This window comes from Ptychodera flava, chromosome 13, assembly GCF_041260155.1.
Source record: "Ptychodera flava strain L36383 chromosome 13, AS_Pfla_20210202, whole genome shotgun sequence".
Lineage (NCBI taxonomy): Eukaryota > Metazoa > Hemichordata > Enteropneusta > Ptychoderidae > Ptychodera > Ptychodera flava.
In genome coordinates, this window is record NC_091940.1 from 26,165,162 (window position 1) to 26,190,573 (window position 25,412).

Here is a 25,412-nt window from a genome sequence, read left to right on the forward strand (position 1 = left end):
ACAAACCAGAGGTTTTATCGCTTTCTTGCACCAGTCGTATCATACAAGGGCACATCTTCAACGAACAATGCAACCCGACTACATGGCAATCCTCCATTAGAGTTGGTTCAATAACCGTATATCTGTCGTGTCATTTTGTGGCGCATGTTCACACGTTTTCATGATACCTACTTTTGAAGGATTGTGTAGATTAGAAACTCAAATCAAAGAAGAGGAGGGGTAGTAGTGCCAATGACCTCCTCTGTGTCTAAACATTATCAACATGCCACAATTTCAGGCCGAGACAATGTCGCATTGAATAAGCCAGTCACTGGGATTAGGCTAGAACAAGGTACACTAAACACCCTGCCCTACCTCGTCGACGGTACACCAAACACATGTGCAGATTCAGGTCCTGGGGTGGTGACTCGACCTGCATTTCAGATTGATTTGGGAGGAGACCATCTGGTACAAGGAGTAAAACTAGTTTTCCCGAATGATTGCACAGAGACACTATCGGGCTATGGCTGTAAGTATTCTTTAAGAACAGCACAATAATCACTGAAATCACAGAGTAATATCATACACAGAGTGGCAACAGCTATTGTTTAAGGCGTGAAGCGGTTACGTAAGCAATCCATGTTTGCCTCGCCTCACGAAGCTCTTGGCTCTCTTTTCCGAAGAGTGCCGACCATGCACCCTTCGGTAATTTTCGGATTTTCACCAATTGATAAGCGAAAGTATGTTCGACAAAGTTTGTGTTGTTGTTGTCGTGTGGTGCTGATCGGAATGGATGTGCTGGCAAAAACGGGAGTGTTTTGAGCTTCAGGAAAGTGGATTTTACCGTTTTAAAAATTCCTCTCATATTTTTATGAATATATAATGAGTGTGTATGAACCAAATTTGAAAGTCTTTTATCGATACTGTCTGGTTTTACTCAATGGTTTACGGTCAGTCACACCGTCTTTTACACGTGCGCCAAGAAAGGACATGTTTATGAAACTGCTGGCGTGTTATGTTTTGATTGGCGTGAGGCAGTGTTTCTGGCCTGAGAGCTCACAAAGTAACTATGGTTGCTACGCGACTTGCAGTACGATGCCATCTCGTCGTATGCTTCGCATAATCTCGTGTAATTATCAACCACAAACCAAGCCTCCAAAAAGTTTAACACCTTTGAAGCTCATTTTAATATGAAAAGCCAATAGTCTACCGAGACGACCATGGAACAAAAGGCATGCAAGTGTTGCCACTCTGTCTATGATATTACTCTGTGCTGAAATAGACAGCACAAACATCACGCATTGCAGAAGATTTGTAATTTTGACAAACTTCATTACGCATATCAAAATGTAAATAATATTGTCAGCTGATCAATATCATTTTAACACACAGAAACGATGACATGTAAAGAAATGAAGCTAAATCCCTACTGCACTTTTGTAGAAATTGATTAGAGTGTATCTGTATTTTCTTTAAAGGTGGATACCACGAAACGGTTATCAGTGTTAGTGATGAACAGAATGGTAAAGGTGAAGTATGTGCTAGAATAAAGGATGACGTCTTCGAACCCAATGGAGAGTTTACTTTGAAGTGCAAAGCCGGCCCTGTAATAGGAAGATACATAACGCTGGTAAAGGAGATTGTATCATCTCTGCCTCGTGCAATTTACCTTTGCGAGTTAAAGGTTTACGGACAAGGTAGGTAAGATATTGTTTGTGATATGGGCTAGTAAATACAGTGTAATTTTTATCGGTGCAAACGGTAAACCTACGGTACCTAGCGTTTTAAAATGATGTTACTCAGTTTTATTGATGCCGAAAATACATTAATGTTATGTAGTATTAAGGAATATATTAGTTATTCGGTTTGGTTCAGAAACCAATGAGAATTGCATCGCTCTTTTATTTTGGTTGCTTTCTAAAGCAACTGTAGTCAAAATGAGACTTGTTGCTCTTCTTCACGTGGTTGTACGAGAGAAATGCAAGATGAGCAATATTAAAATAGTTTTCTTTCTTCCTGCAAAAGCTGTACTGAATGAAGTAAATACACGATATATAGGAAAACAAAGTATTCGGTCCATATGAATAAAATCACGAAAACATGCCAGGAAATGCCAAGACGATTTGACCGGTTGACCTCGCTGTTAATTTTATGCAGGAAATTACAATAACAATGCTTGGTCGAATGACGTAGTGCCTTGAGGGCCGGATCGCCAGTGGTATAGGGGGAGGAGTACCTTCCCGATGGTGATAAGTTGTGCGGATTACCGTCGCCTAGGTGACTGGCGTATACGCGTGCCAAAAGACACCGTCCCCGTCTCGGCGCTGTTCTCGGAGCGGGACCGTTTTCTCTGGTTTTCCGTCAATGTTTTCTACCATGGACAAATGGTAACAACACTGGACAAAAACCTTAATTATCTGCTTGTTAACCCAGTTTGTGTCAGTGCCGCCGGTCACGCGCACCACCCAAAAGTTTGACCGTCACTTAATATCGAACAATATTCAAAGAAACGGTCCTACTAATTACTGCCGTCCCTGCCCGTCATTCTTCTAGCACTGCCCGTCACGAAATTGGCCTTTTCAATACAGTAATAGGTCGATATCTTAAAGGGCCATTATTTGTAACTTTTGACCATTTTTTACCTCGGAAAATTCCATGTTGGAGGCTCATATTTGTTGCAAAATTTTGTTTTACGAAGAAACAAACATGATTAGTGATGTTATAGCCACATAAAACTGCTAATTTTTGTTCAAACGTGTTGCCCTTCCGAGCTCGTTTGTTGACGTCTGGCATGCTCGGCGTGCTGGGGAGAACGCAGATATGGTGACGCCGCGATCACGCGAGATGTACAAGTTCACGTTTATGGCTGGTCAAAACAACATTGCGTCGTGGATTGCCAGACATCTGGCTACGCAACGTGCTCAGACAATTGACTACGACGTAAGTACCAGGCATAAGTAATGAATATTTCTTTTGAAATTGCTGTAAATGGCTCGCGCAGGTGCAGAAGAATGCCTACGTTGCAATCCGCGTGTCAACAGAGTTTGTCTTTCTGTCCGGACAAAAATTGAAATTTCCGTTGTAAAATCACATGTTATTTAGTTGTAGGGCACGTAATGTTTCCGAATAATATGCGATTCTCTGTTATTTGACAGGCTATTCAACATGAGCAAGTGATCATTTCAATCAAAACTAACGGAAAAATCGCCAGAAGATACAGCTAATGGAACTTTAATATTCCACAACATTTACTTGTGATATAGGCCTAAACTTATAAAATCATAGTCCAGGGCCCCCAAACCGCCGATCGATTTACGACCCGATAGTTATGCCGCTGACGCTGATATTCACCGCGTCATTCACCGGTGGTTGCCTGTGTGTGCGTATATGGACAGTCTACATAGCCCTTGAATGTGGTCTCGAATATGATCAAACTTACAATTGAGGAGTAGGCTATACATTAAAACTGATAAATGATTTATGTTTTCACATGGATTCACAAAAAGTTTCGCCCGGTGTTCATTTTTGGCCCTGGAATTCCATCTACCCACCCTTTGCAGAGTAGTAAGCTTATGGGGCAAGTAAACATGGATGCGCCGGTGCGATTCAACGATCAACCTGTATATCGGATCGAAAGTCAACAATTTTACGGCTCGGACTATGATTTTACAAGTTTATATAAAAAGTATAAGGCGCAGGGTATTATATATTGACTGATTACTGTAGCTATGATGGGCTACATTCAGGACGGGCAGCTACGGGCAGTAATTAGTAGGCAAAACAGGTGGTTTTCACCGTGGGCAGAACTCGGTGCAATGATACTGAACATTAATAGTAAGCCTGTCACCTTGAAGGTAATGCTGTAGGTGAAACAAGGACTTCAAACGCACGATGGTACAAACAACACCACAAGTGAAACGTACACATAGAAATAAACGCGTTCCTACGTTGTGCCCACCCGGGCCACGCGATTAAAATATGACTGATACTGCTGGATAATGTTAATTGGGTCGGTAAACAGTCAATTAATAGTTTAATTGTCTACCTGGGTGATTTGCAGGTCGTGTCCAACGACGCATATGCAAAGCAGGCCAAAAGACAAAAGCCCCCAAAGATATTGACAGCTGGCCAGGGGTCACCATGAATACGTAATAACGCTTCACTACGCAGAAACTGCGTAGTCAAGCCCTTCTTAACCGGTCAAATCCTCTTGGCATTTTCCCTCATGATATATTAGACAATTCAATATCAAGAAGATATAATTCGAAATACCCAACTCAATGATGCATTTGTACAAATTCAACCTTTTATGTCGTGGCATTTACTTTCATTTTTATGTTTTCAAATATTATTTACTTTTATGCCGTTATATGGACAACGAAACAAGGTCGGAATTCTGATAAAATTAGTAGTCAGGATATAGCAGTAACTTGTTAGATAGTGATTAACCTACGAAATTAAAGTGGTATTGCTAAGTTTTGTTCGAATTCAGAAGATATATGTCCTCTACATAGTCCATTGTAGTATGCAGAAGACATACATTCTCTAAATAGTATATTGAAATATGCATACACACACTATTACTAATTTCTTGTGTACACAAACCAGAGGTTTTATCGCTTTCTTGCACCAGTAGTATCATACAAGGGCACATCTTCTACGAGCAAAGCAACCTGACTACATGGCAATCCTCCATTACAGTTGGTTCAATAACCGTATACTTGTCGTGTCATTTTGTGGCACATCTCCACACGTCTCCATGATACCCACTTTTGAAGGATTGTGTAGATTAGAAACTCAAATCAAAGAAGAGGAGGGGTAGTAGTGCCAATGACCTCCTCTGTGTCTAAACATTATCAACATGCCACAATTTCAGGCCGAGACAATGTCGCATTGAATAAGCCAGTCACTGGGATTAGGCTAGAACAAGGTACACTAAACACCCTACCCTACCTCGTCGACGGTACACCAAACACATGTGCAGATTCAGGTCCTGGGGTGGTGACTCGACCTGCATTTCAGATTGATTTGGGAGGAGACCATCTGGTACAAGGAGTAAAACTAGTTTTCCCGAATGATTGCACAGAGACACTATCGGGCTATGGCTGTAAGTATTCTTTAAGAACAGCACAATAATCACTGAAATAGACAGCACAAACATCACGCATTGCTGAAAATTTGTAATTTTGACAAACTTCTCTACGCATATCAAAATGTAAATAATATTGTCAGCTGATCAATATCATTTTAACACACAGAAACGATGACATGTAAAGAAATGAAGCTAAATCACTCCTGCACTTTTGTAGAAATTGATTAGAGTGTATCTGTATTTTCTTAAAAGGTGGATACCACGAAACGGTTATCAGTGTTAGTGATGAACAGAATGGTAAAGGTGAAGTATGGTAAAGGTGAAGTATGTGCTAGAATAAAGGATGACGTCTTCGAACCCAATGGAGAGTTTACTTTGAAGTGCAAAGCCGGCCCTGTAATAGGAAGATACATAACGCTGGTAAAGGAGATTGTATCATCTCTGCCTCGTGCAATTTACCTTTGCGAGTTAAAGGTTTACGGACAAGGTAGGTGAGATATTGCTTGTGGTATTGGCTAGTAAATACAGTGTAATTTTTATCGGTGCAAACGGTTAACCTACGGTACCTAGCGTTTTCAAATTATATTACTCAGTTTTGTTGATGCCGAAAATACATTCATGTTATGTAGTATTAAGGAATATATTAGTTATTCGGTTTGGTTCACAAACCAATAAGAATTTCATGGCTTTTTAAGTTCGGCTGCTTTCTAAAGCAACTGTAGTCGAAATGAGACTTGTTGCTTTTAACGTAGCTTGCGGGTAACGCGAATATTCGTACTGCGCATCGTATCTGCGCACGCGTACGAACGTTCTTTCCGCGAGCGTTCTTTCCGGAAGTGGTCTTTTTGTCGCGATATTGCATACAATTACTTTGCCGTGCGACTTTCAAATCTGGTTTGTCAAAACAGTTCACACCAAGATAGCAAACTCTGTGTAACAGGCCCGTTTTAAGTCTGACAAATGTGGGAATATTTGCAGTATTTAAGTGAACTAAACTTTATTTAATACCTATTAAAAAAGTTTCGAATGTCTCAAACTAAACAGGGATCTGTCGCTAGAGGGCGCTTCAGTGTAGCATTTTTTGTATTAAAATTGCCCATATCTTAAAAAATTGTGCGATGACCCCCATTTTTTTCGTTTGATTCGAAATTTATATATTGTTGGGCTTAATTTACGAGAGTTTAAAGAAAACGTAGATTTCAGATCATGACATTTGTAATGAAAATATCAAAATTTGGCCAAACTTTGCTCTTTTTATAAAAGCACTATTCATGGAAACGTTTCTGATATTTTTAAAAGTAGACCACAAAACTAATATATTACAATACGGGGACTTGTGTTGTATAAAATCTGTCAAATTGTTTTTACTTTATTTCAGTTTTATTATTCGATAACACTAGTTAATCGAATAATACAATATTTTAACCAATTTCAGCTAAATGTTTTCGCGGGACAATATAGAGGGCGCCAGATCTCCAAAATTTGCATGGGGACCATATTTTTTTATTTTGCTATTTATTATTATTATTATTATTATTATTATTATTATTATTATTAGACTTTATTTAAACTCGATAGACTGTTGAGCCGAAGGCTCTTCTCACACAGTGTCGAGATGCAAGAAATATACATTATGTACATTAAAGAATATAAACATAGGGCCAAAGTCCCTGAAGCTACTATAGACATGGATACAAAATTAAGTATTTCCTGACTGTATGAAATTATCTCACTAAGGTCATCCTACGGACAAGTAAACTAAATATTAAAGCTGTCTGACCAGCGGTTTTGAAAGAACAAGCAACTCAACAGTTGACAGAGCTCTGTTGAGTTATGTAGAGAATAACCTTTTGTGACACATGTATTGATGAAGAAGGTGGATATCTTTGATTAACATTGAGTTCTGTTTAATAAGTTGAGACTGTACATACTCAGAGAAAGCACACTGAAGAGACAAAGGTTTGAAACTTAAGAAGTTCAAGGTCATCAAAAGCATTATAAGGAATCATGTTACACTTTCATTGCACTGTTTACACAGATTGCATAATTGCTATAAATAGCACATGAGGAATCTTTATACAGCCCAGCTTTACCATAAAAACCCTATCACTTTGACCACTCTTTTAATTGACCACTCTATTTTTTTCCTCAAAAAGTAATTTTATTTTATCCTTACCAAGTCAACCATAAATGGAAATTAGAACTTTCTCTATCTCTATCTCTATCTCTATTGACTATTTTGAGCAATTTCTTTTAGATAACATACAGGGCACAATAAATGACGGTTCAGAATATGTCAAAGTTGGGATTCAGGAAAGTTGCCTTTACATGTTTTAATCCTCCAAGATGGTAAGCATTTCACTATGAACTGTCAAAAAAGTTGAACTTTCTGATAATTCTACACTAAAATTATTTTGGCTTTGATGATTTCCTAATTAATTCAATTATTTAAAATCATATTAATTATTTTTCTGGGTGAATTGATAGGGTTTATACAGTACAAGAATTACATACAATGTAAGTCAATTTTGACCAAAAATGACAAAAAAATTCCTTAAAAATACAGATTTGCATATTTCATCACAATTTGAACAAGTCTAAGTTGGGTTACCCCTAGGGACCTGTATACCAAATAACAAAGCTGTCTGACCAGCGGTTATGAAGAAGAAGATTTTTTACCAAAACACCTTTTTTGGCATTAATTTGCCTATTTTCAACAATATCAAAAAATTAAAAAAATAGTTTCTCAAAATCGTATTTTTCATCTACACAACAAATATCAAATCAGTAAGTACTGCGGTTCTCAAGATATTTGAGTGGACGGACGCCTCACAAACGGACATACATACATACATACATACATACATACATACATACATACATACATACAGACTGACGACGGACGCCGGACGGATACCCATCCCAATAGCTTCTATAGACTATAGTCTATAGTAGCTAAAAACAGAACAGAGAAAAACAAAACATAAGACAGCAAGAAACAGACGACAAAATATAAAAAACGCCAGAAATGGCTTAAAAATTACATTTTGCCCAAAAGATGAGACTTACATTTCGTTTTAAAAGAGTGAAGAGTAGAGCAAAATTTGACATCTGCTGGTAAACTATTCCATATTTTGACACCGCTATACGTAAAACTCCTCTTAAAAATTTGAGTTCTGTGTCTTGGAATATATAATTCATTTCTGTCTACAGATCTTGTACTACGACTGTGGACGTTCTGGACACTTCTAAAAACATTCAAATAATTAGGAGCCAAATTATTTTGGACTTTGTACATCAAGACTGATTCATTAAAAACAATCCTTTCTCTAAATGGTAACCAGTTTTAAAAACGTCGAATAAATTACGACTAGGAGTGCTAAAATCTGAGTCTAAAAGTACTCTGGCTACAGCTTTCTGTAGTCTTTCAACACGAAGTAAAAGTTTGTTGGAACAATGACCCCATATGTTAGAACAATAGTCAAAATGGGGTAAAATAAAACAATTGTAAAATATCATCTTAGCTCTCTGAGTTAAAAAGGGACGAATACGTTTCAGATGCAGCAATTTAAAGGCACCTTACTACAAACTGAATTTACTTGCTTTTCCCAATTTAGGGTGTCGTCAATGGTTACACCCAACAATTTTTCATGGGTTACACAATCGAGCTGATCATTGCCACACATAACATTGATGTGATTTTTCGTTCTGGCTTTTTTCTGCGTTGTACCAATGACAATAACCTTAGTTTTCTGTGAATTAACACACATGCTATTTTGATCGCACCAGCGTGTGATCAGATTCATATCTCTGCTCAGCTTGGTTTCAATTTCGTTAATTTTGGGACTGATCACCTGAGCTGCTGTGTCATCAGCATACATATACATATCAGAATTTTCAGAAGCTAGAGGGAGGTCATTTGTAAAAAGTAGGAACAACAAGGGCCCTAAAATAGATCCCTGCGGTACACCTGTACTGACAGGAAGAGAATCACTCAGGGTTCCATTAAAGGACACCAACTGAGTTCTGTTTGCGAGGTATGAAGTGGAAAAGCCCATTGTCTGCTCTGAACAACCATAAAGTCTGAGTTTCTTAAGTAAAGTACCATGATGAACTAGGTCAAAGGCTTTTCTAAAATCAACGAGTAAAACACCTATTAGATTTCCACTATCGATTGCCTGGTACCATGAGTTGGTAATGTTAGTCAAAGCTGTTTGACAAGAGTGGAACGTACGAAAACCGGATTGTTTATCTGACATTTAACATATCTACCTCAGCTTGACATCTGTACAAAGTTTCAGAAAAATCCTGATTTCATTTTTTCTTATTACATGCCTCGAGGTGACTGCAAATCAGTGCATTGATTTGAATAGGAACATCCGGGATGTTAGCGGGCCGGTGAACGATGTACTGACCGGTTTCCATGGTTACCCGGGCCAGTGAAGCCTTTCGATGTTTTCGACGTCAAAGTAGACAATTAACGCTAGATGTAAAATATCCATGCGCGCACTGCTATTTGGACTTTCGTGAAAATTTGTTTGATGCTGGTCGCTAATGGTACAATTGTTTGACAATACCCTGCATGTAACTAAATGTTATATAGCATTGTGAAGAGGCATGTAATAAAAATATTATTGCCTGAATACATGGGTTTCTGTGCCCTCTCAGTAGGAGACAATTTGCCCTCCCGGCGTCGGGCATATTGTCACCTGCTCTCAGGCACCTAAACCCATGTATTCGGGCAATAGTATATAATATATGTTCAGTAACATAAAGAAACTATGAAATATTTGATATAATAGATCATTCTGACAATGTCACTCTATTTCAGAAACGTCTAGGGGGTGTTGCATTGAAAGCCAGCTGAGAACGAACGATGAAATTGATCGAAATATGATAGCACTTGTGTAATTGCTTTGAAAACTTGTTCCCAAATTCGCCACAGTAGTGACACTGATGAAAGGACTGTATATTGATTGTCCCATGATAAAACACACACGGGGGAGTATGTTGTCAGATAGGCTTTATATACAGGCAATTGTCTAATATTATGTAGCAGCTGAGTCAGAGTTAAGCTGTACTCGAGTCTTTGCCTTTACATTTCTTTAAGTTCTTTGCCCCAAACGTTAAAAGTTGACAAGAGACCCTATTATTTTAACCAATGGTCAAACCTCTATCCCCATCCCTGCCCTTGGGGATGGACATGTAGACTGCTACCTATGGTGGATATATGCTTGTGCCCAGACTAAGCGAATCGTTCGAATGGCATTGACAGTCGCGTAAAAGGCAAAAATGACACAAGCGGCCATCGACCGTCTTATGGTATTTATATTTTCTTCGTATAGGGTTCTGTTCGAGTGAGAAAGAAAAGACGAAGATGAGGATTTTTCCCCTCCAGTGGTCACCTTTAGTGAACATTACTCCTTGTTTAATTGCATGCCTTTGAAATAACCTGAAATTAATATTCATTATTATCGTGGGCTCTCTGTAATTCAAATAAAGTTCTAAAGCAATAAAAAATACTCTGTACAATTTATTAGCACGTGTGATGTGGTCGCCAAGACAACAAGCTTAGGCAAACAATAAACAGACATTGCAGGGAAATGATCTGACTTAAAAGTCTGTCAACCGACAAAATAAAAAAATCGACATAACCCTTGACATGGGACGTGAGTGGCATCAGTTTTAGTAGCTAGTACTAGTGGGTCATGTCAGCGAGAACTCTTGCGTATTGCTACGCGCAAAAAGCTTTGATACAGAACGTGAAATCACCGTACCTTTACATGCACTGTGGTGAACTATATTCTGTCGGAACTGCTTTATTTTTTGCAATGAATGAAATTCAGTTCATAAGTTTACCAGATAAGCAAGCTGTTGAATATGTTTGGAATGCAGTTTACGACAAAGGCAGTTTTGGGACATTTTCGAACTCACTACAAGTATCAAAACCCAGAAGATGCGTTCCTTGATTTTGAAACCTGCAGGCAAAATTGAGTTTTGATGATCTGTTTTCGTGGAAATCAAATCTTTAATTTCCCCATAGAGTCAACATAGAAAACAGCAATCACTTCAAAATTCAGTAAATTAATGTACTCTGCTTCTACAATCCAGAAAGTTGCAGGATTTGGCTTTGTTGAGCTCAAGACTCTAGCACGGTGTTGTGCCCCTGAGCAAGGCACTTTACTCCTCAGTGCTCCATTGGGGTTATGCGTACCTCATCCTGTAACTGGGCTTTCGCCCGTGAGATGATGGACTGACAAAAAATATCATAAAAGAATATTATAAATGATAATATTAAAGTTTTCCCGACTAACATATGGGCAAAGTTTAGAGTTTTCATTTTCAAGGAGCATGTTACCATGCTAGCCACCAGTACAAAAGAATATGTTAATGAATTGGCACTCAAATAGGGGCAAATATTTCAAAGAATTCACCTTGTGTGTCGGGAATTTTTTTACACCACAGGTCAAATCTTGTTCGGAAGGAAGTTGCAAAGTGTGTATGCAAAGTAAGTGTAATGCAAAAGATGACAATACAAGCTGTATAGAAAACTCTACAACAAAGTCCATTCTGTGTCCAACCATGCAAACAAAACGAATGGATATTTATTAAAAATCTTGACTTTAAGCGCTCAAGATGAAATATCACACACGGGACATACTCCTCTTGCAGAGATATCAAGCATCAGTATAATACGCAAAACGGTAGAGGGATACTTTTGGTGTTATAATTCAACATAATACCTTTGGTCTGAAATATGTGCTATGAGGCCATCTTCAAATATGTGAAGACTTCTCCTATTGATTATACAACGAGTCCTTCTTATTAGGGAATGTCACAGACGAAACAGAAGTTAGTTTGGATATATTTTCCGTATGGTCGTGTTTCGAATATATGTAGTCTTTCACAAGCCTGACGTACTTGTAACATGGACTTTATCCCTGTTTTAAGGTGGACGACTGGCTCGTATTGGTGTCTGCAATCAAATATAAATAACCTTTTGAATAAACCGTACTGACATTGGAGGAATATACTCACCCGACTATCAATGTTTTTACAATGACAAGAGGTGTATATCCTACAGGCCTTCAATTCAGTCGATAGAGAGAATTAATTGAGTGTATCTCTGAGCAGAGAATTGATTTTGACAAAAAGTTTAAAAAAATTGAAGATCTCAAATGATAGAGACTAATGGCTTTACCAAATATCGATAATAGACTTACTGGTCATGACTCTGGCAAATGACTGAAATGTGGTGTGTCACCATTTAAAACTAGAATTCAGGTAGAATGTATACCTGGGCGTTACATCAGCAAGAATATCAGAGTGATTGGGAACATTTTCCGTGTAACCAAATATTTTTAACAAAGAAGGCTGTACGAAGTTTGTTGACGATGAGAAAGTATTTGATATTATAGTGAATTGGATATGTCTTTAAAGAATGGTTGAGGATAACGGAAGCTTTACAGATACTTCCGTCTCGTCCCAATCCACAAAAACAACTCCTCTACGATGTATTTCGCAAACAATATGTTGATATTTCATACCACAGCTTTGTAGTCTTCTCAGTTTCTTGGTTCTGAATTGCAACAACTCATTTATGAAATCAAATTGAAATGTCAATCACTGAGCTGTAAATCAATCATTCAACTTGTTTAACACAGGTTGCTATGGATACTGCAAACAATATATTTATTCTTTTGTAACACACACCAGGCAAAATTATATGTAATTTTTATTCTTGGATATTAGATGTACTTCAAACTAAACGAGAAGCATCTCAAAATTCAGTTAAGCCGTAAGGGTCGTATTAAAGTCGTTTTAAATTTCAGTTAAGCTTAAAATCGTGTTAAATTGTGCCACACTTTGCAATATTGCAAGATTGGTAACAAAAGATCTAAGATTAGCTGAAATGAATTGGAAGTTTTGTGTCGTATCATTCCTGAAAACAGATTGCTATTGTGCTGAAAGAATGAATGCATCCATCGGGCTATGGATCATCACCATGCATTGGAGCATAAGTTTTTATACTGTAAAGCTGCAAAAGTGGGTGGGAATGATATTGAGTGAATGATCTGTGGATTTGTAAGAACTGAAATCATTACAACAGATGAACTAGACTGCTGCTGTTAGAAGATGTTGAAATTAAGAATACAAAGCTTGTTCCTATGGCCCGATGATACCTACGAGTGTCATTCCTGCCAACCGGTGAAGTCTTAGTAAAATATAGCATCAATAACACTTGGTTCACATTTGGTTCGATGTGGCAGGCCAGAGTGAGTGTACATACAACATTTAATAGGACATACAACATTTAAAAAGCCAGTATTTCAAAACCTCCTTTAACTAGAACAGGACACTTCTGAATTGTTAAAGTTGATGATTATCTCATGTTTTATTTTCAAGACTGGTAAATTTGATACACAGTTTTTATCGACAGACACAAAATGGCAAATCTTTAAAAGGCCTGCTTTGAATTCATTTCCTTCTTTTATATCGCCGTTTTGACTTAAACTTTCCTCCTTGACTCTTCTTCTGTGGATTCTTCTCAACTTTCTTTTTCTTGTGTGACGATGGTCTGAAAAAAGCAAAGTGAAGGGCTATTTATGGAAGTGTACATGTAACATAGCTATTCCAGATTTTGGGATAACCTACTACCTTCCCTTCAATTGGTCAAATTGTGATGTCACAGTGTTACATGCTTTTTCAAGGAATGGGCGGGGCTGTGTGAACTCTGTATTCCTCTGTATCAAATATGCAATTGCAAAAGTAAAAATTTGTCACTAAATTTTTGGAAATCAGGCACGCAAGAACAATGAAGACGCAACTTAGTAGGTGACTGCCAATATTACAATAGACTGTACGCTAGCAAAGAACTTGTCTGCATTTTTCGCAGCAGTGTTCAATGTCATGAGCAAGCAGCTTTATTCAGTAACAAACCTATAACTGTGTACATCCTTGTTATCCATGAAAATAGTTACACCAGTGTCTTTGAACTGGACAGATTTCTCTGAAATTTTAGCTGTGTCATACTTTCCTTGAGGTTTGGCACAACTGCTGCACAACAGTATTTCACGAAACAAGGAATTCTGCTGAAAATCCTACTGAGCAGGCATTACATTCCCACTGAACCCTAGGGATAGAATGTGCCTCGGGGGCAGATATTTGGACTCTCAAATTTTTTCAACTCTTTTCCTATCTACCACTTGTGGGGGCTAATTTTAAAGCTCTCGGAGTGAGAATTTTTTATTTTCCCCCACATAGAGTTAACACAGGGATGGTGCCCACTTTGAATTTCACTAATGGGTAAATGTCACATAATATGTTTCTCTTGTACCGCATGGGGACCCCGATTTTTATACCAGCTTTGGTAAGACTCAGTAGTGTATGATTGAAAGTTTTATTGCAGACAGTTTGGACAAACATTTAAGTCGTTCCCTTTTGATGCACATACTACCTGATTTTATGTATTAGTGTGTAATAGAATGATTTTGTCCTTTCCAAGAGAGAGATAAATGAGGAAAGAAAGTCTCCTGGAAAATGTAAATCATGATGATTTTCACTCTTTCACACCTTCCAAACAATGAGAGTACAGGACTGGTGAAATTTGGAGGAATGGTTTAGGACATGTATGACACATGATAAAAATTTCACCACCTCTCTGGTGCACAAGAAGAATGCACCACCTCTAGAATAAAACAAAATACAAGTGCCCAAGGCGGCATAAGAGCACTTTCTTTTAACGGTAATATGTATATGCTTAATGGTGCTGTAAATGTTGCGGCGGAATACACAGTGACTTTTTCTTGTGTGAATTATCTCCTCATCCCCTGAACAGAGTTGTCACGCATAAACTGTAGTACCTTCATGTACTATATCAATAATCCGTCTACAGGTAACATCTTACTGTCCAACAACTATCATATTCTTCATGTCAAAACATCACACTGGGTCATTAAATACACGCCAAATTAAATTGAACAAGTCATTGTCAATGACAGTCCAAAACCAAATATAGATTTATCGGCAGAGACTGAAAAGACTGCAACTTTATCTTTTCACACTTCAAATACATTCATGTATTGTTACTGTTATTGCTTTGATCCCACATGGCATATTCATACGTTAATAAGCACATACACTCAACTCCTGCTTGTGTGAACAGTCTTTCTGTATGAACACAAGGACACGAATTGTTGAACTTGTTGCAACTTACAAAACTTGTGTTGAGTTCGAAGTCAGGTTAGTTTCTTCCTTAAGACAAGAAATAATTGTCTCTAATACCTGTATCTAAGCTGCTTAACTGCCTTGGTACTTGTGTTGGTGAGTTCTTTTTCAAAGGAAGATTGTGCCGTTCTGCTGCCTTTTGGTTTCTTCTTTCCCATCTACAGAGTATCAAGAGATACAGCAGTGGAGAATGGCATGAGCATTATAGCACAGTCTTCATGAAATCCACAAAAAGACTGAACCAAGCAGGAAGTGAAACATAATGTTGACCACTGTTCAATGCATATAAAAAACGTTAGGAAGAAAATGGGATACCCTGGGTGAATGTGCTGATCTCTTTAAATTGGGAAGTGTGTAGAAAAAACAGATTTGAAATTACATAAAATCTTAAGTTTTGTGATTTCTGTTGTCTCTTGCACGACTTATAGTGCTCCATGAGATTCTTCAGAAGTGCAAATTAATTTTGTTATGCTTTTTTTTAAGTATCTATTCCAATTATTAAATGTACAGAGATTCATCTCAAATAAGTTTCTGGGTCAAGGAATTTGCGTATTGAATTCTCTGGTTATATCACAGGGCCTCATAAGTGCCTATTTAAGTCAATATTACAGCGTTTTTCTTTCTTTTTCAATGTTACAAATAATCCAGCTGAAGAGCACAACACTTGTGTAGCTGTCTTTTGTGTAGCGTGTATTGGCATGTATAGTGCGTCCTCGTAAATGTGACCTTTAGTTCCGTGACCTCTAGGCTCTAGCCATGCCTACTATGCCCTGCCCTCGCTATGCTTACTGTACTAATTTCCCATATAGTACAGTAAACACAGCGACGTCTGTACACGTGGCCAGAAGGCATGGCCAGAGGAATTGGCTAGAGGTCACGGAACTAAAGGTCGTATTTACATATGATCACATTCCCCATTGAGGGCGCACTATACATGCCAATACAAGCTACACAAATGTTGTGCTCTTCAGCTTTATTTGTAACATTGAAAAAGAAAGAAAAACGCTGTAATATTGACTTAAATAGGCACTTATGAGCCCCTGTGGTTATATGAGAACAAAATTGTCCGACAATTTTTTGTCAGTCCTAATTTTCATCAGATTTCTCTGGTTGGTTGATGTCTAAGGATATCATACAGTATTTCAAAGGTGTAACCTCACATGAAATGAAGCAGCTAAGCATAATTTATGCATTCAAAGGCATTAGTAATGTCAAATGGGAATGAAGTGGTAGCACATACAAGACAAATTGCTGAAATGCAAATGAGATGCAAATGAGATGCAAATGATGACTGTTAGGCAAATTATAGTGCCTGAATAAAAACTAAAACAAATTTGTAAGTTTTGACACAAAACATATGCCACATGTAACTACAAAAAACGACTTAATACCATAGGGGAAAGAAATCAGTCCCATGAGGTGGGGAGAGAGGGTTTTTTTTGTGCAACGGTTTACCTTATTTGATTTTATTAATTTTGACTGTGATATTTCAAATAATGAGTTCAACTCCAAACCGTCTGACTGTTTTCTTTATCGCTACAAGTAATTTTATTAATTTTGACTGTGATTATTTCAAATAAAGAGTTCAACTCCACACCGTCTGACAGCTTTATAAGTCCTTATCTCCTCTCCAACTTGTGTATACACCACTGTAATTGCTCCGAAAACATTGCCAACTTGCTAATCCGCTGTCCGTATCAGCGGATTAAGTGATTAAGTCAACACCACAGCCGTCCCACACGCATTAAAATAAGGAAAGGGTTGAAAATCACAGACACAGTGTCACGATGTCGTCTGTAAAACTAGTGGACGCTTAAAATATTCATGAATTCGTAAATAAATAGGAAGGTACACAACTTATTATTCATAAATAAAGGGTAAAGGAGCTCCCTAGTGACGGCCATTGAGAGAAATTACTGAAAGCAACAACCTCGCGACCGGTCGTGTAGAAAAATGTTGGCAAAAATTCCACACTTTATACTTACAGCCACGACCTCACGATCGGTCATGGAGAAAAATTACCGGGGAAAAAAAGTAAAAACCTGAAAGCCATAACCTCATGACCGATCATTGAGAAAAATTCAACACTTTATAGCCACGACCGGTCGTTGAAAAAAATTACCGGGGAAAAAATTCAAAGCTTGAAAGCCATAACCTCATGACCGATCGTTGAGAAAATGTCGGGAAAAATTTAACACTTTACGGCCACTACCTCAACCGGTCGTGGACAGAAATGAAGTCGAATACCTGAAAGTCACGGTCGTTGAGAAAATGTCGTGAAAATTCAACACTTTACAGCCACGACCTGGTGCGATCATTTTGGAGAGAAAACATGGGGGAAAATCGGAAACCTGAAATCTACGACCGTGGACGCTTAAACTATTCTCGTGGAGGGAAATTGAAGCTCCTTGTCTGTGATGAAATCAACTAGGCTACCGTCCGACCGATCAGGAGAGAAAATGTAGAAAAGTTAAAAAGTCACTAACAACAGCCATGTGGAGAGACAGCTCAGAAAAAAATTAAAATACATGATCTGGGAGGCCTGAAGGAGAACGGCAACGTTACAAAATGTTTGATGACGTAGGTTAAGTTCCTGACTACATTTTCTTACCCTAGAACTTTAAAAAGCTAAGTCCATCCTTTCAGTTCATTCAGATTATGTGCTGTCGTCGTTGAGTGCGTGTTTGAGGAATGATACTGGTGGAAAGTGCATAATAATACAGCGAAAATATATAAAAGTCAGCTTGGACTCTCTGTTGTGCCGTGGCAACAACCTAAAGCAGCCGCTGACGTTTTTACAGACAGAATACACAGACAATGTATCAAATCCCATGAAATCGTTTTTATTGAAAAGGCGTGCTTGCAGTACCAGCACACAAACAAAAAATAGCGTCAATGACACTGTAGCTCCCATCCTGGACTATTTAGTGTTTGTTCTCTGGTCAGATATTTGAACATGTGTGAAAGGGATAAAGTGCATGAAGTGAAAATACTTAAATGAAATGTACTGGAGACAGTGAAATATGTTTAATGTAATTATTCAGAATATAAAATGGAAAAAATACAGAATTAGATATATCGAATACTGTGATACAACCATTAACTCAACAAGTCATTTACAATGACATAGTCCCCACTTGTAATAGGAGTATTAGTCTTGATGGGGCAGGAAAATGTGGTCATTAAGAAGTATCACTGGAGTGTATATGTTGAGATCTATGGGCACATAGGTCTATGTCGTTGTTCCCAATTTGAAACACATGAGGCATGTCTAAGTTATGGTTCTAAATCGGGAAAAAAGATCAGACCTCTAGCAGTATTGGCCAGCCAAGAAATACATATGTGCATTATAAATGAGGTACAAGATGTGACATCTTAAGGTCTAATATCCTATCAAAATTGGAGGGTATAGAACTTGTGGTTACTGAGATATGCATATATATGTATAATCAAGGTCAAAGGTCATCGAGGTCACATGACATTTTGAAAAAAAAAAATTATATTGCTAATTAATCCCTATATGCCAAAAAATCAGATCTCTAGCTCTATTCGCTTGCCCAGAATTAGATGTGTACATAATTAATGAGGTAAAGCGTGTGTTGTCATAAGGTCTCCCATCCTACTAAATACAAAGGACATAGCACTTGTGGTTACTTATTTATTGACATAAACATATATTTTAGGTAAAAGGTCATCGAGGTCACATGACATTTGGTCAAAAAATTTCTCTCCTATAGTTATCCCTATATACCAAAAATCAGACATCCAGCTCTATTGGCTCGCTCAGAATGAGATATGCGCATAATTATTGAGGTACAGTATGTGGCGTCATAAGGTGTCCAATCATACCAAACATGAAGGGTGTAGCACTTGTGGTTACCGAGTTATGGACAAATATGTATATTTGAGGTCAAAGGTCACCGAGGTCACGTGACATTTTGTCAAAAAAATTGTTTTGCTAAGTTATCCCTATATACCAAAAATCAGACCTCTAGCTCTATTGGCTCGCTCAAAATTAGATATGTGCATAATTAATGAGGTACAATATGTGGCGTCATAAGCTGTCCCATCATACCATACATGAAGGCTGTAGCACTTGTGGTTACTGAGTTATGGACAAATATGTATATTTGATGTCAAAGGTCACCGAGGTCACGTGACATTTTGTCAAAAAATTGTTTTGCTAAGTTATCCCTATATACCAAAAATCAGACCTCTAGCTCTATTGGCTCGCTCAAAATTAGATATGTGCATAATTAATGAGGTACAATATGTGGCGTCATAAGGTGTCCCATCATACCATACATGAAGGCTGTAGCACTTGTGGTTACTGAGTTATGGACAAATATGTATATTTGAGATCAAAGGTCATCAAGGTCACATGACATTTTGTCAAAATATCCGAGATATCTGCGTGAACGGATGGACTCACGGATGGACGAACAGACGGACATGACCCAATCTATAAGCTCACTGGACTTCATCCGTGGGGACTAAAAATTGTGTCACTGCATCCTTTTTGCAATATGAATACGATGAGAAACTAAATTTTATTTTTGTGGCCTTATACATGGGAGTCTATGGAGATCTGCCTTATACATGGGAGTCTATGGACGTGTAAACTAAAAATATGCAAATTTCACCACGATTTGCCCAAATTTGGGAAAGGTCACTCCTATGCACTTCCATACCAAGTTTCAAATCAATCGGACTGACTTGTGGTTTCAGAGCAGGAGATTTTTTGACCAAAAATGGGAGAAATTACAAAAAAATTCATGAAAAATAGCAAGTCCAAGATACTGACCCAAGATGCGCACAATCATTTCATGTCAGCCCAAAGTACTTACATGCTAATTTTTCATGTAATCTGCTCAGTGGTTATTGAGTTTTTTCAATTTGACTGTTTTTACATTTTTTCACTTAATTTGCATATTTTTGGCAATGACAACTTCATTTGAACAAAATCTCATCTACAGCCCATCATCCATGTACACACCAAATATCAAGATGAAATGTACAGCGGTTTTGGAGTTTTTGATGTTGACGGACAGACATACAGACATACAGACATACAGACACACAGACATACAGACATACAGACATACATACATACAGACATTTTCCTAGCCTATAAGAATAGCTTCCATTGCCATATATACATATGGCTATGGGAGCTAAAAATGAATAAATGAATTGATGATTTATCCATCTTGTTCCTCGGAAAGTGAAGCGAGGGCTGTCCGTCTTTGGGGAAAATACTATAACTTACGCTACACATGGACGCGGAAGTGAAAAACACACTAATATTTTAAAACGAGAACGGGCAAGAAAATGTCAGCAAATTCGTAATCCTGGTAATAACTGGGGTTAATATTAGGAATTATCATACATGCTGTCGTGTAGCGTGATCTTATAAAACTTTTGCTCATTTTGAGTATGATGTACTAACTTTGACATTATGTAACATCAAACGCATCATGGGAAATATGTTTACTTCTGGATTGGAAATAAACAGGTTTGAGGTCGAAAGGTTCTACTTCCGACTTCAGCTCTTACGGACGACATCGGACCATGACCGATTCAAAAATGTAGGTTGGTTTTCTGGCTCAAGATGGACATTTTAGACGGCCGTTACTTTGGCATGTAACAGTTCATCGGTATAGCGATGCTTTTGATAGTCGTTAAATTTCGATTGACTTCTACATCTGCTCAGATTTGCGTTTTCTTGTGATACTGTGTCTGTGATTTTCAACCCTTTCCTTATTTTACTACGTGTGTGACGGCTGTGGTGTTGACTCAATCACTTAATCCGCTGATACGGACAGCGGATTAGCAAGTTGGCAATGTTTTCGGAGCAATTACAGTGGTGTATACACAAGTTGGAGAGGAGATAAGGACTTGTCGGTAATATATAAAGCAGTCAGACGGTGTGGAGCTGAACTCTTTATTTGAAATATCACAGTCAAAATTAATAAAATCAAATAAGGTAAACCGTTGCCAAAAAAACCTCCTCCCCACCCCAGGTGTCCTTTCATCTGTTCCCTGTGCTTAATACAGAAAATTTGTATGTATCTTATCTGAAATGTCAGTGCATGTGAATGTTGCACTTAATACCTTTCTGTGATATAACAAAGAAAAAAAATAGAAACATCTTCCAGCACTACAAAACAGATGATGCTTGACTCTGATGAATGGTGTGATGCTGATTGAACAACAGCCTTTCTCAACCATGTGTTGGAGAGAAAGTCAAAAAATGAACAAAACCAACGCGAAAAAACTGAGACTGTCCTGCCTAATTGGTTATTTAAAGCCACAATAGCTGAGAATGTGTAATAAACCGATCTCATAATATCCAAAGTTTACAAAGAGTTTTCTTTGAATTAGATACATTGAAGACTGAAGTGTATAACAGTTTTATGAGTGTCGAAAGTGGCATGTATATTCAAGAGTTTCAACATTTTAGATTTCCTGCTATTTTCAAAACCTAATCACGTGAGAGGGAAAGTCGGCCATCCCGTGTGGTGCATTCAAGCAAATGGCATCATGCTTGTTTCTTTGATGATCACGATGTGTATGTGCTCGAAATACTGCACTTTTGTACTTTCCTTGGGGCGCAATTTTACGAGTGCGGCACCCGTTTATTATTTAACCTGTTAAAAGATGTAGGCATGGTCAAAATCAGCGAGCAGTGACACTTCTTACACGTCCTTCAGTTACCACATTTCCATGAACAAACTTTCATTTGAAAATTAAATCGTGAAAATAATGAATAAAATTTGCAGCTAATGTTGCTTTAACCATTAGAGTGGCACAGATATTTCTACTCAGTCCCATCATGCAGGCGAAGAAATTTGATGCCAACAACTCAATGTGTTACACTTCTCTCACTAGACACATGCACTTAGACGTAAGAAATGCAGCTATTAGTAGAGTCTAAATGTTTGATCGAATGAAAGTGGAAAATTGGGGTAAAAGTGCAAGTTTTGGTTCAAAATTCGATGAAACTGATTAAAACCCTCTTTAAATTATATTAATCCCTAAATAGCCTTTAAACTCTCCATTTCCCATGGCAGTTCTCAAAAAATACCAAATCTGCAATTTCTGTCGCCAAAGAGAAAACAATTTGGCAAAAGAAAATTTCCATGGGCATGTATATTAGATCTTTCAAATGTCTCCAACTTCAGCCATGTCAGTGATCAGAGAAACATTTGTGAGATGGCTGGAAACATCACAATCGACCCACACAGAACTGATGATGTCACTAACCTACGAGCCCCCACAGAACTGATGATGTCACTAACCTACCAGCCCACACAGAACTGATGATGTCACTAACCTATGAGGGCCCCATGTACATTCCTGAAACTGTGCAAGTATCTGTTAGCTGTAGTTGCAAAAGCATGCCAATTCATGGGGATAGTATATCTCAAAGAAGTGTAGCGTGAAAAGGTAGGATATCTAAAGAATTAGCGATAAAATTCACACTTACTAGATTTTGGAGGAGGATCATCATCAAACACTCTTATCTTCTTTGGTTGTGGCTCTCTTAGCTGACCTGATTGAATACTCCTGTGATTTCCGGATTTCAAACTCTATTCTCTCTTCGGCCTAAGGACAGGAAAGCGAATCAAACATCCTTCACACCACACAAATACAAAACCATCCCTTCTGATATTAATTATTAATAAATCAACATCAGAAAAATGGCATAGAGATTTGTGAAGCATCTAATAGTTATATGATATCCAGTGTTCTCCCCATGATTATGTGGTAGAGTAGTGGCTAATTTGCATAACAATTGTTGTGATAATGATTTCTATTGTTTACCAAAAATTAAACAGTGGCGGCCATTGGCATTGCTCTATAATTGCTCTGAGGAGGACACTGATATCTCTGATTACTTGTACCAGTAATTATATTTTTTGAAACTAAAACTATAACCCGTCTGTCATGGACAGAAGGAAAATACTCTTAAAGGGGAAGTTCACCAAGGATGATTTTTACATATGTGCTAGCTTTGTGGTCACTTACCCCGGAAAAGCTATTTTCGCCATTTATAACTCGCTCGATTTTTTACAAAAACCGATAAAAAGTTGCATTTTAGGGCTTCACCAACTCCATGTAATTTGAATCATGGGAAAAAAGCGCCAAGCTTGGCGCTTGCATCACGTGATATGGAAGGGACCATCTTCCGATGGGTATAGGCCCGCATTGTCCATTCACCAACGTTACGCTTGGCTGTGGTATTTGCATAACAATTGTATGTACGTATCTGTTGAATAAACAATGCTAAACAATTGTAATGAGTGATGGTCGATGAATGTTTGTCTGTGTGAAGTTCTTCACCTTTTTGTAACATTTGGCCTTGACAATTTGTAGTTCACAGTTTTAAACTGTTGTCATGGGCTATTGTTTTGTGCCTGAGTGCAAAAGCAACACTAAACAGAACAATGTTACGTTTCACCGATTCCCCCAAGACAGTGAGAGACGGAAAATCTGGTTCAGGAATATAGGGAGAGAAGACGTCCAGAGTCCTAAATACATTCGATTGTGTTCAAAACACTTCGAAAGAAAATTTTTCAAGGTTCAAAATTTGCAGGTACGTACATTTTTTCTGATGATGCATTAGTATTATTTGTATCGAAAGATTGTCCTTTGTCGGTACAGAGCACAGTGGTTTACGTCCATGCTCCGCAAAATAAGGACTGAGGACGTCGAGTACAGAGTAAGTAGCCTAGTTAGAAATGAAGGTGTTACTTTTTGTTTTGCTTCTCTATCCCTGCCTGATGATGCCATTGAATCCTATTACGGTTAGCAATAGGTTTTCTTGCTTTGAATGTGACAAAAATGTGAAAACCGCACGACATTCGACTCAGAATTTAGGACAATTTAACATCATTCAAGTCGCTCGATGTATGGTTTGTTTCCGGTGCGCTTTGAATAGCTTGATCACTGTTATTAGAAAACGGCAACGAGTCGTACAACAGGCCATAGCGAAAAAAATACAATGCAAAAAGAGGTTTTCATCTTCTGAGATTTAGTTTGAAAACCTGTAAAATTCGCAGAACAAGTAATCTGACGACGTGAAGATCAGGTTCCAATATGTTTCCGGCCCATGTTTTATCAAAACCATTTCGTAGGGCTGTATTGCCTAAAATCCGTAACTGACGGTTCGACATTTTCCTGAACAATAACAGTTCCGGCAAATTGTTTCAAGGTGGCCGATGTCTAGTCTCCCCATTTCTAATAGCGCTAACACTGTTTCGGCAATTTATGAATATGTCCAGTGTTTTCTCTGCATGTTCATTGAAAGGTGCACTTTGTGCCCTATTCATCAAAATTAGGGGCCGACTTGGCATTTTCGGGGGCAGTTACATTTGATGTTGATTTTGCCTTCCTAGGAAGTGCTTCCCACATCACGATCGTCACCTAGTTTCGTTGCGTCGTCTATGTCGCATGCAGCACACGTACAACCATCGACATCATGACATTTGTTAGCATGTGATGTGCTCGGCTGCTCTCTATCTTCTGTCGTTTTGTCACCCGCAGGTTTCACCGACTCAGACTTTGACGTATTTGCTCCCTTGGAGACGATTTGGTCCGTTTCGTTACGATTGAGAACTGGAATTTTCCATAATTCCATCATTCATACATTGTTTCAAGTTCTGCTTTCAAACTTTGCCGCTATCAAAACATGAACATAAAATTTCACTAGTATCCATGGAGACTGAGCCGCAACTACGCCGTTGGCTTTTATTTTCGATGCGTGCACTCAACGTCATGCGCGTCACCATACATGAATAACCGACGATATTTTGTCTTTTCTGAGGAAGTATTATAACCATGAATAACAGCAAATGTCACAAAATTATGCGCTAGGGTCACCCTCATCTATATGGCCGTCTTTGCTTCTGCCTCTGTGTTTCATGCACTGCCCTATTTCCGCGCTCTCTTTATCAGTGCAGACGATGCCTCGAAAAACGCTCTTTACGCAAAACACTGGGCATGATGTCATGACTATAGATAAAATTAGGAATGAAATGTAAACTAGATTTATATTCAAGGTCATTCTATAAAACTAAATTTGGATCTTGAATGCACAACTGAATTAAAA

At 38.1% G+C, this 25,412-nt stretch overlaps 2 protein-coding genes and 1 long non-coding RNA gene across 3 annotated transcripts in view; 1 reads left to right on the top strand and 2 right to left on the bottom strand.

Moving 5' to 3' along the window:
- LOC139148009 (uncharacterized) overlaps window positions 1-25,412 on the top strand; it is a 497,920-nt gene that overhangs the window by 22,129 nt on the left and 450,379 nt on the right. The window contains exons 7-10 of the mRNA XM_070719264.1: window positions 278-508; window positions 1,458-1,676; window positions 4,856-5,086; window positions 5,324-5,558. Of these exons, the coding sequence (XP_070575365.1) occupies window positions 278-508; window positions 1,458-1,676; window positions 4,856-5,086; window positions 5,324-5,388 (746 nt within the window). The 3' untranslated portion in view covers window positions 5,389-5,558. The remainder of the gene's footprint in view (window positions 1-277; window positions 509-1,457; window positions 1,677-4,855; window positions 5,087-5,323; window positions 5,559-25,412) is intronic.
- On the bottom strand, window positions 13,439-15,456 carry LOC139147986 (uncharacterized). Its single transcript, XR_011555846.1, has 2 exons — window positions 15,356-15,456; window positions 13,439-13,649 (listed from the first exon to the last, which is right to left on the bottom strand). It is a non-coding gene; the product is annotated as an uncharacterized lncRNA (long non-coding RNA).
- LOC139147984 (probable ATP-dependent RNA helicase DDX27) overlaps window positions 22,786-25,412 on the bottom strand; it is a 36,085-nt gene continuing 33,458 nt past the window's right edge. Inside the window, 1 exon segment of the mRNA XM_070719240.1 lies at window positions 22,786-22,906. The gene's annotated coding sequence lies outside the window, so the exon portion shown is untranslated.